The sequence below is a fragment of the Tachysurus vachellii genome, chromosome 1 (genome assembly GCF_030014155.1).
Source record: "Tachysurus vachellii isolate PV-2020 chromosome 1, HZAU_Pvac_v1, whole genome shotgun sequence".
NCBI lineage: Eukaryota > Metazoa > Chordata > Actinopteri > Siluriformes > Bagridae > Tachysurus > Tachysurus vachellii.
In genome coordinates this window covers 22143811-22156022 of record NC_083460.1, presented here as the reverse complement: position 1 = coordinate 22156022, position 12212 = coordinate 22143811, and the positions used below count along the sequence as shown (strand labels likewise).

Here is a 12212-nt window from a genome sequence, read left to right as displayed (position 1 = left end):
GTGATGATGAGCGGTGATGAGGGGTGATGGTGTGATAAAGAATGATGAAGAGGGTTGATGGGGATAAAGAGTGATGAGGGGAGGTGGGTGATGAAGATTGATGAGGGGTGATGGGGATAAAGAGTGATGAGGGGAGGTGGGTGATGAAGAGTGATGGGGTGATGGGGATAAAGAGTGATGAGGGGAGGTGGGTGATGAAGAGTGATGAGGGGTGATTGGGATGAAGAGTGATGGTGTGATTAGGGGTGATGAGTTTTACTTTGATGTTCTGATAATTTACTTTGTGACACTTACATGTTGAGTTGAAATGCAGTCTATGTGTAATTTAATGCTTGTGGATGCAAAGAAAAAAGTAGTAACAAAGAAAATGTTTCAAAATATTAGTAAGTAAGATGTGAGCAGTTTCCAGGTGAGGACCGTCAGACTAATAACAAACATCACCTTCACTGCTATGAAACACAAAAGCACCAGGAGAAGAATCTCCTCCATACACGTGTCGAACCGATCGTTAATACGGCGAAAACTGCAGATGTCGACTCTGTGCTTCTCGTTTGTTGTAGGTCATGATTTCTGTGCAGAAAGAGTTCTCTGTGGAGAAAACTCGGTTTGCAAAAACCGCAATAACAAAGCAGAGTGCGAGTGCAAGAGCGGCTACACGGCTATACAAGGAGATTCGACCTACTGTGAAGGTAAAGACCGATTTTCTACTTTTTTCCCCTTCTCTTTTGACCACTGAAATTGTTTGTCAGCAGTAGTTCAAGTGTTTTGAAGGAAAACTACAGCGGGACCTGACAAAGAGCGCTTGATAGCCAAGTTGTCACAGCTGAGCAGTGTTCAAATGTGAAATAGCTGAGGTTGATGGTAAGAACTCTGGAAAAATACTGCAATTACAGCATTTATTTATTTATTTATTTATTTATTTATTTATTTATTTATTGGCTAAAACGAGCCTTTGAACACTTCGGCTTTGTGCTGTTCAGTTTACGGACATCTGTGCGAGTGTTTCTCAGAATAAGTTTGTGATTTCAGATCATACCTGTTTACGGAATATCGTCGAGTTTTCAAAGGTCTTTACCGTATCTCTCTATCTATTTCCGTGCTTAACGTGGCTAATTTAAACATAAGCTACAGGAAAAACTAGCAGGAAAGGATGATACAGACCTGACTCCAGTTCAGCATACCAGATCTGCATTAGTGTTCGCTTGTGAAAATGAGGAAGTAGGGGTGAGGTGTTGCATCACAATGCAAAGATTTAACCATGCGAGTCATGAAAATCAGCAAGCCGTTAATTATCTAATCTCACGTGCTGTGTGAGCAGCAGTTAAAATGTATAGAGTGTACATGGGCCGATAGCTCCAGACCACAAGGACTGACACGTGTTATAACTCATACAATCACATTATTATATCCTTTTAAACCTGTGATCTTTAGAAAGAGGTTGGGGAAACCAGGCGTTTTAGCCGAGCTTGGAGCTTTATTTCTGCTTTAAATGATGCCTCATGTATCATCCAGAAAAATACACCATTGTTTTGCTTGGTTTGCCGTTCAGAAAAAAAAGGTATATTTTCAATCGTATATTTTCTTCTGAGAATGATGATTCAAATTGAGTCGTGAATCGAATCGACCCAAATCACGAATCGAATCAACTCAAATGGTGAGCAGAGTGGAATTACTGAGTTGTATAATAAAATAATTTCCAAACAAATGCTTTAATCTAGAATAGAGGCATCAAATCAGTTTGGAGACGTAGCTCTTTAACGTATGCCTCTTTTCTTTTTGGAATCTGAGCACATCTGAATTTCCAGTCTGGGGACGCAATATCCCAATCTGAAGAGCATTTGAATTGAATTTCATCCTTATATTTATTTGTATTTATATGTTGATTACTGAAGTGTGGCCAAGTCGGGCTTAAGAACGCAGAGAAATTATTCATTACTTTTCTGAATTAGCTAAAAAAAAAAGCAGCTCAGGAGTCTCTGGTGCTGCTTCAGACAGCTTATGTTCGTAACGTTCTTTGGGAGTAAAATGAATTTAGTCTGATAGGAGTTTAGCTTGATGTGCCACCGCTAGACCGGCAGAGGCTTGTCAGAGAGGCAGAATGAAACCAAGCCGACGTGCATGGTCAGTCACGCGCTTCCTTAAAGTGACAAACACACGGAGTCAGGCTGCATACTGTATAGTATTTCTACAAACGTGATGAACACGGAAAACCATGCGACCAATCAGACGTCACTTCATCGTAGACATTGTGACAACGTGAAAATGCCTGCCTTTGTATAATTTCTTCATCATCTTAAAATAAATACTTCAAATATCAATTATAGCTCCATTAAAAAGAAATTAGCTTTCCGTTTACGTAAATATCTCATTATTACCTCATTATCTCATCTTTAATCAGATAACGCTTGTTAGTTCTGCTGAACAGGATCCCTCTAGCTGACAAGACACTTCTGAGTTGGCGCTTTAAAAAGTTGGTGCTTTGCCCAGTGCAGTTCTCTCACTCCCCCAGGAGGAAAAATAGAAAAAGAAAAAAAAAAAAAAACTGGCTCTACTGTGTGTGCTCTTGCAAATGCTGCAATCTGTTGCACCAGTAGGGATAAAAACAGGTGAGCTGTATCATGAGGTTCCTTATAGGCTGATAAACTTGGACCACGTTAAAGTTTCCTCCAAGTAGACACACAGTGCTAATGAGTAAACAAGAAGTTTATGCAGTTTTCTGAGCTTTTATATTTTCTTTCCCTTAAATCCATGGGCAAGGACAGAGTTGTGAGTTCAGTGAGTGAGAGTTCTCATTAGGGCTAATTTGGATGAAAACCTTTAAACTGAGCATTGATTTACATTCATTCATTCATTCATCTTCTACCGCTTATCCGAACTACCTCGGGTCACGGGGAGCCTGTGCCTATCTCAGGCGTCATTGGGCATCAAGGCAGGATACACCCTGGACGGAGTGCCAACCCATCGCAGCATTGATTTACATAACTTTTGTTATTCATTTTGCAAGATTACAAGACATTATTGCACTGACTTAATAACACCTTTACATCATGGCTTCATGAGATCTTTATGCTATTACATGTGACAGCAGTCCCAAGGCTGTTAAACATGATAATGGATGAACGTTTTTTCTGATGAAGTCAAGCCTTTCTGATGCTACCGAATATCATATATAGAAGCTTTATGGAAATCTAGATGCAACCCTGAGCAACCCCGAGGTGACTGAGGGATGGAGAAGAACCTTCTGGAAGAACCAAGATCTCCAGAGGGTGTCACCAGATTAGAAATCATTAGTCTTCTGTAAATAGAATGAGATACATGGAGGAGCACAGGACACGATTCACGATTACAGCAGCAGATTGTTCACTACAGGAGGAATAGAAGGCTTTCATTAGTGGACCATCAGCAATAAAAAAAAAAGTACAACAGCGACAAGTGCAGGAGATCCAAGTAGAATCAGAACATCAGGGTGAGATGGACAGGTCGGGATGGTGAGATGAGTCGCAGCAGAAGTGTCAGGATCAGGCACCGCCTCACATCAGGCAGCGGGAGTGCAGGACTGCACGTATCTCTCAACAGCGTCTAACACTTTAAGCTGGAAACTGTGTCGTGTGTCAATTGCAGACGGAATTTATCAGCACAGAACCAGACAGCCAGATTTTCAGGTGCAGCTAGACCTTAAAGACCGAAAGAAGCACTTACACCAGGTTGTCATGAGCCCGAACAGACGAGCGCTCATCTCCTGTCACAGGAGTATCACATGAAAGATGGAATCCAGTCTATTAACTATTAATTATTTCATTTCCTTTTATTTGAGTCATGCGTATGAGCAGTAAAATAAGCATGATTTTTGAAACACAAGTACAGCTTGGTGACAGAAAGAATTCAATCTTCTTTTTTTTTTTTTTTTACTTTTTAGTTGAGTTTCAGCTTACCGTTTGATCTGCAGCAGGCATTTTGATTAACACTGTTACTGCAATAGACAGGAATGACAGAGATGCCAGATAACTGTGTACCAGATTAAAAGATGATAACGTGTCTTAATTCTTTTTTATTAGCTGGTTAATTCACTCTAATCTTCCGGAGATTTAATGTTAAGCCTTTGTTAAATCACTGTTTGGAAGCAATTACAAAGGAATCCTGTGATTAAAGGGAAATCTTTGAAATCCAAATGGAAAATTGTTCAGTGAGCAAATTATAGACGACATTTTACCATGTAATGTTAGCCCTGTAATACGGCTTTAACATACAAATTAATGTTAAGTGACTGTCATCATCGAAGGTCCAATATCTTGCAAGGTGAATCCCTTGTTGCATTTACTGCCATTTCCCACAATGCTGTGCAGCCTAGTCGACCAGCTGACAGTAATTTGCTTATGATCGAATATTGTTGAAAAATTGCTGTAATCATTTCACATGGATATATTCAGGGGCATTGTTTTGTGCAGCAGAACCACTGCTGAGTGCTAGGAAATCCTTGCAAGTCTATTGAATTTCATGAGGCTTGGTGGTTAGCTACCTCCAGGTTTGGGGTTTGATTCCTGCCCTCACTTTGTGTGTGGGAGGAGTTTGCATGCTTCCAGGGGTTTCCTTTGGCTTCTCAGGGTTCCTCTCCCAGTTTGAAGAAATGTGTGGTAGGCTGATTACCATCTCTAAATTGTCCATGGTGTATCAGTGTGTGATTGTGCCCTGGGATGTGTTGACACCCCATCGATTGTGTCCGATGCCTTGTGCCACAAGTGCTCTGGGATAGACTAAAGGTTCCCCTTGGTTCTGTGAAGGATAAGTGCTACAGAAAATGGAGGGATGCGCAGACTCTTATCAGTGTTTGGATTGTGAGGGCATAAACAAGATCTAGCTGAAGGTAGATCTTGAACGTTGGATAATCATTTCAGTTTGGTCATATCTGAGATGCAAATGATATCCTGGAAGAGATAATAGGAAGGCTGTCCAATATCTTTTCAGCAACTTGCAAGGCGAATAAAGGCAGGGATTAGACCAGATCCACTGAGCACTGTGATATGGTAAAGATCAAGATTGGACCAAAGACTGACCCCTGAGGGACTCCAATATGAAGAAGAAGCAGGCTTTATTTGTCACATATATGTTAGAGCACAGAAACATTATTTTCTTCACCAGCTTGTAAGGAAACTGAAACAGACCGGGACATAAATGAAACAGCCCCTTGGATCAGAGAGAGGGTTATGAGCCTCTAACCCCCAAACGTCTGACCAGAAACCAAGAGCCTTAAGAGTTGATCTACCAATGCTGTGAGGTGATGGAACAAAAACCTTTCTACTTTATGCAACAGGTACACTGAAAACCGGGTCAGCTCAAACCTCCTGATCCCAAGAGTGGAAAAGGGGGTCTGGTGATTCCGTGTCACGAGACACGTCAAGGAGGATAAGGCCCAAAAAGTTGAGTGAAGCCCCCAGTGACTGTAAGGATTCCAGGTTTGAGTTTGTAAGCAGAAAGCTATGAACTGGGTGTTGACCAGGGAGGTCTGTAGCGCAATCAAAACTGGGAGAAGTGTGAACCGAGACATGAAGAAGATGGAAGGAACCAGACGTTCAAGAAGCTGATTTGTAATCATTATCCATAACTGGTTTCGCAGCTTGAATATGTGCATATGTTCTCTTTCATGTTGATAACTGATGGCTGTTTCTTTCATGACTGCATCAGATATGAAGCATGAGGACAGGACAGTAAAAATCTGGACCTTGGAGATTGAACGACACAAGCAGTGTCTTAATAATCAATATTTAGCAAAATCCGTAGGTTTTTTTCAAGTCCTTTCATTTTCTCTCTTAATGCATTGTTCTTTCAGACTAGATATATGTTAGAAAAGCAAAAGCCCTAAGGCATCTGTCTACTGTAGCTTGCTTGGAGATGAGAGGTGTGAAGAGCACTGTTTGGACTGTAGAAGTGACCTTGTTTGCAGGAAAATCTGAAAAAAGATAGCCTTAGTAGGAATGAGAGCGATGGAGAAGAGAATGAAGATGGTCTCAATGTCATTTCTTTATGTAATGAAACAGTAGTAGTGCATGGTGGTAGATGTGGAGTGGTGTTGAGGAACAACCATGACCTGAGGATTTACTGGTGAAGGAAGTGATCTTTATGAATTATTATTATCCTTTTTGCCCTCATCATCCTTAAAGTTCAGGAGAAGATGAAGAAGAATATGTCCAGGGAGGTGATAAGCAAACATGTCCTGGTAAAAGTATTATGCTAATTTTTCTGCTAGAATAGGGTACAGGGATTTATAGCCTAGCTGTTTTCTATTCTCAGAGAGAAAAACAACACATCTGCCAACACTCTGTTAACATCTCTGAGCACTTGGAAAAGGTCAGATGAAGAAGCGTATTAATTAAAGAAAGAAAAAAAAGACAGACACATTTGTGTCGTTGTTTCTCTCTCTGACTCTTTGTGCGCTGCTGTTGAAATGGCTGTGAATAAACTATTAATTTTTCATTCAAATCTAGTAAGACAAGACTTCCATTACTGTTTTTTGTACTACTGTGTAATTTAGTCAGACAGGCTATGTTTATCTAGTTGTTTATTTTTTATTTAGTCTTTCTTGAAAGAGAGGGCTGTACTAGCCATGCTAGCCCATCTCTATTAGTTTCACTACATACAGTCGTCCTCGTTCCTTCTCTCGTTTAATTTATCTCTTAATGATTGACGATCACAAACCCGTTCATTGCGATAAACCGGTGAGCCGATTGTGCAGTAAAACACGGATTTCATTTTGTATTCTGCGCTACATATAAAAGGAGGCAGTATATATTATAAGGTCAGTATGGACTAAAGTTTGAGCTATGATCATAGCATGGTTGTGATGGCTGGCGAAGATAAGATGCCATGACATATGAGGACTTGTTGACTTCAACCCTGCTGAACACCTTTGAGATAAACTGGAACTGGAGTCTCCTTAACATCCAGATATCAGTGTCTGTTGATTCTGATATCAGTAATTCTGTTGCCCAAGGACATAGTGGCATAACAGCCATGTGACAGTGAAAGTGAGGTAAGTGAGGTACAGCTAAGTATGGTGACACGTACTCAGAATTGGTTCTCTGCGTTCAACCCATCCAAAGTGCACTCACACTGCAGTGAACACACACCCGGAGCAGTGGGCAGCCATTTATGATTTGGTGCGTTTGATACCTTGCTCAAGGGCACCTCAGTCGTGGCCAGCCCGAGACTCGAATCCACAACCTTAGGGTTGAGAGTCAGACTCTCTAACCATTAGGCCACGACTTCCCCCATGTTTCACAAATATGCATATTAAACAACAAAAAAAAGATAGAGTTGTGTACTAGCCGGGATTGGCAGAAGATTAAAGATTTTCTTATCAGGACACATGAAGAACAATAAACATCACACATGCATGAGTTTGTGCTAAATCCATTAGGTAGCTATCACGATATTAATCAAAAGATAAAAACACACACACACATTCCTGTTGTTTAATAAAAAGCCAATACAGCACATTTTCTCATTAGCCTTTGTCGCATCCCTCACATGTGGATCTGTACATGACACAATCATATGTTCGTTCACGGTTTATAAAATTATATAACTTTGTTTTTCTTCATCTAATATACTTTTTTTTGTTAAGTAATACGAGCTGCTGAAAGCTCACGCTATCATGCCGTTTCATACCTAACAATAACTATTTCTAAAGCCGTCTCAGATGTAAAGGGGAAAAAAGGTCGTTTCTTTTCATAGCTAGGAATGCAAAATGATATTTCAATATTTTAGAGTTTTTTTTTAAATATTCAAATGCCTGAGAATCTTTTTTTGACTTGGGCAAGAACTTTACAGTTAATTCTGAAGAAGTTTTATTTCCAGCTGCAAAAAGAAAATGGATATAAATATGAACACAGATAGGTTTAAGATCGAGGGGAAAAGAATAACAGGCAGAGGAAATCAGGCAGTTTTTATTTGTTAATTTATTCGTATTTTTTTTAAAAGACACAGCTTTGTATGCAAAGACTACAAAGAGTCCATTTAGTGTGCGATGATGATTTTTAGATGTTTTATAATACCTATCACTTTTCATTTTCTGTCAAGACCTTTGCAAGAAATGCAAAAACATCTCTTCAATCCCATACAGATGATTTTCAAAGAGGGAGGTAATAGAGAAAAAGAAAAGCTGTAGAGATGGGGAGATTGAGAATAAAAGACCTCAGTGCCACCGGGCCTCGGCGTCATGCTCTCAGCTGAGGTTCCATTAAGGACGATTCTCAATTGAAAAAGGCATTTATAAGGTGAAAAAGTTCCTGTCGAGATAGAACACGCTATAAAAAGTGTTTTAGGAGCAACAAGATGGTGTCATTAAACACATGCACAGGAACAGGGACATACAGTACTCTCTTTCTCTGTCCTCTTTTTTATATGAAATTTTATGTTTTTTTGCATGTTAGCCGCTTCGTGTCATTTCTACATGAATGACTCATGTTTGAATGCTAGACTGAATAATATGTCTCAAGTTCAGCTCGGCTTTCTGAAGCCTCGTGTCTTTGTATAACCAACTTCTTCTGTATGTCAACACCGATGTTGAAGAGACTACAGTTCCAGTTCAAACTAAAGGTGTTCAGTGGGGTTGAGTCAGAGTCAGGGCTCAGTGCAGGACACTGGAGTTCTTCCAGTCCAACATTCACCTCCACACCAGTGAGGTGTTTATGGAGCTGGTTTGTGCACTGGGACATTGTCATGCTGGAACGGGGTTTGGATTTAGTTCAAGTTAAGTGCCGATTATGATACAGTATACAATGACATTCTGTGTGTTTCCAGATTTGTGCCAACATACAGTATATACAGTACGTATACCCTATAGGAAGAGGAGAGGGGGCGAGGCATTGTGATGCTCTGGATAACGTTCTGCTGGGAAACCTGCATTCTTGTGGATGATACTTTAACATGTATCACCTACCTAAACATTGCTACAGACCATGTTCACCCTTTAAATGTTCAACCTGTGGGATGTGCTGGACAAACATGTCTGATCCATGGAGGAAACACCTCACAACTTACAGGATTTAAAGGATCTGCTACTAATGTCCTGGCAGGTGGTTATGGCTGATATACTTTCTGAGGATTCTCATGTAGATAGTGAAGAAGAGAAAAAGTTAAGCTGCCAGTAAAAGACTTCGTAAGAGCCAAATAAACTGTGTCCTAGTTTTAATGTGATAAAATTCATAACAGAGACAGAGTAAGCAATAAAATGATCAGATACCAGACTTGGTTGAGGGATTTACAGAGATTGTGTCTCACCTCTACCCAAAATCACACATTTATTCTTTTAGCTTTTGTCTTTAATGAACTTTTGCATTCACACTGTGATGGTATTCATTGTGGTTACTTATTATACATGGATCATTGGGTGGATGGATGGATGGATGGTTGAGTGGATGGATGGAGGGAGGGAGGGAGAGTGGGATGCGTATTTGGAGGGGTGCCTGGATGGATGGACGAAGGGATAGTGTTGTAGATAGGATGGATAGAGGAAGGATGGAGGGAGAGAGTAATGGTAGATTAGGGAGGGATGAATAGACAAATTTAGAATAAAGTAAAGGATAGATAGGCAAAGGGAAGGATGGATGTATAGAGGGTTAGATGGGATTGATTTAGGGAGGGAGAGAGAGATGGAGGGGTATATGAGATGGATGGAGGAGGACTGGATCGTGGATGGATTTGATGCATGCAGGTGTGTATTGGTCCTGTTCAGGAAATGTTTGCTGTATATGGCGCAATACTGTCCTAATCATGAGTAGCGCTAAAGAATGATGAAATCACCAAATATCTAGATTCTTGCAAAAAAAAAAAAAAAAAAAAGACACAAATTTCACTTCCTAGTCAGATATGAAGCTTAGGGGACAAAGAAAGACCACATTTATTAATGTGAAGATTTAAAAAGAAAACCAACCTGCTGGTTTAGGCCACGCCCACTTTTAAATACAGCTATGAATGTTTCGAGCACTAAATAGATAAAGATAGCGGCATCTTACATCAGTCACTCATTAATGAACATGACTGTAATTCTCCATTTTTTATTTATAAGATCTTAGTGAAGGTAATATGCAGAGGTTTGAATCATTAACTTAGACAGGGGTTTTTGTATGTTGATGTGTGTGTGTGTGTGTGTGTGTTAGATGTGCCCATGCATATCCACGCGTCTTCCCTCAAACGAGTTGTATTCGCTCAGCAGCCTGTTGGAGAATTGCCTCTTTTCCCCCTGAAGCCTTTGAAAGATGTGTGAACGTGAAGGCTAAATGAGGTGATTTTCATCACAGAAGGGAATAATAAGTCTGGAGGGAAGTGATATCAACACTCTACTTCAGAGGAAAGCATCGTATCCATTATTAGAAAAAATGCTTCACTTACTGAAGGGGTTTTATTCTGTGCTGAACGTTGTTCCAGTCTGTATTGCATTGCATTATCTTGATATTGCCATGTTTGATCTTTACATCACCTTACAGTTGGGTTTCCAAAAAATATATACGAGTGTAACTCTGCTTCTATAACTGAAACTAATCGTCTGTCAGCTCATAATAATGAATAACCAAGAACCAGGTGAGATACATGGCCACAACTCCTGTATGTGAAACAAGGAGAACGATATCGTAGAGACTTTAGAAGACTTGTGTGATGGAAGGGCACCAACCGAAACTATAAAAACACCAGAATATCCAGTGCCAAAATAAGTTCCAAAGCACAGTAACGTTAATGGGAGCACTATCTTTACTGCCCAGAAGTACACACTTTTAATGGGAATGCTTTCAGTTAATTTAGAGCTCAAAAGGAATGTGTCTCAAGCACTCAAAGCGTGTGTGTGTGTGTGTGTGTGCATTCTGAAATGATGAGTTTGTCTTTTAACAGTCTGTTCAGTTGGACCAAGAGTGAGTGAATAAAGAGGTGTTCGTCCTTTAGATTGTTCACTGAGGGATGGCATCTAAAGCCATCCATTTTCTTTAGCACTCATGTGTGTGATTGTTCCCTGTGATGTGTTAGCACCTATCCAGGGTGTCCCCCACATCGTGCCCAGAGTCCTCTGGGATAGACTCCAGGTTCTCTGTGACCCTTTGTAGCATAAGCGCTGCAGAAGATGGAGGGATGGACAGACTCTTATCAGTGTTTAAATGGTGAGAGCATTGACAGGTTCTAGCTGATGGGAGATCTTTGACATTGGGTAATCATTTCAGTTTGGTCTGAGGGCCTTTTTACACCTGGTCACTTCATGTGTTTTCTCTGATCCGATAGCTATCAGATTTGTTAAAACCATTTACATTAGGCCACAGAAATGCATCTTGGCGAATCGGATATCAATCCGATCTTTCTACTCCCGCCCAAAATGCAAATATATTTTACCTCATTTTACCTCGGGAGGAGTATAGCACTGACGTATGTGGCTTGAACAATCACATTCATTTACACCTGTCCAGTTTCATTTGAAATGCGTCCCAGACCACCTCCTGAAGTGGTTTGAATTGATTTATATCCGTCTCGAAAACGTTTCGGAGGGCATTTAGACCTGGTCTTTTCACCATCGTATAGCTATCCAATCACAGAAAATGCATGAAGTGACCAGGTGTAAAAAGCCCCTGAGATGCAAATGATATCCAGTAAGCAATGATAGAAAGGTTATCCAGTATCTTTTCAGCGAATTGCTAGGTAGATGAAGGAACATTTTTTAGCATCAACATAGTAACCACTATGCCACACTGCCACTGGATGACATCTACATGTCTTATGCATTTACATTGGCTGTAAAGTACTTTAAATACTTTTTTAAATACTGTAGTACTTTGTAGTTCATGATGTAAGCTTAGGTTTGGCAGTGCTGGGGCTTGAACCCTGATCCTCTGCACACTAAGTCACTGCCCCATATGGTAAGGAGAGGACTTAAGGGCCTCCATAAAATGGGGTAGATCCCACTCTGTTCTTTTGGGGTAAAACACAGAAAGGTTACATGGTAGTAAGTACAGTAATGAGCTTTCGAGATGTCACACTATCCCTAGTCAGTGAGGAAGGTGACCTTGGTGATTTTCTTTCTCTGCTAGAGATCCAATCCCAAGCAGACTCCTTTTTGTCAGGATGGCCTTGTAACAGTGCCTGGCTAGAGTCTCTTCTTCTTGCTGAGATGTCAGAGAACTTTGATTTTTTTTGCTCGCGTCTTGTGATGATCAGCCACTTCTGCAAATCTCTTAGTT

The 12212-nt window shown here is 40.4% G+C and overlaps 1 protein-coding gene across 4 annotated transcripts in view; it reads left to right on the top strand.

Moving 5' to 3' along the window:
* LOC132850712 (protein kinase C-binding protein NELL1-like) overlaps positions 1-12212 on the top strand; it is a 154851-nt gene that overhangs the window by 77557 nt on the left and 65082 nt on the right. For all 4 annotated transcript variants that reach the window (XM_060877391.1, XM_060877385.1, XM_060877396.1 and 1 more), the window contains exon 12: positions 561-689. In XM_060877391.1, coding sequence (XP_060733374.1) covers positions 561-689 — 129 coding nt within the window. The remainder of the gene's footprint in view (positions 1-560; positions 690-12212) is intronic.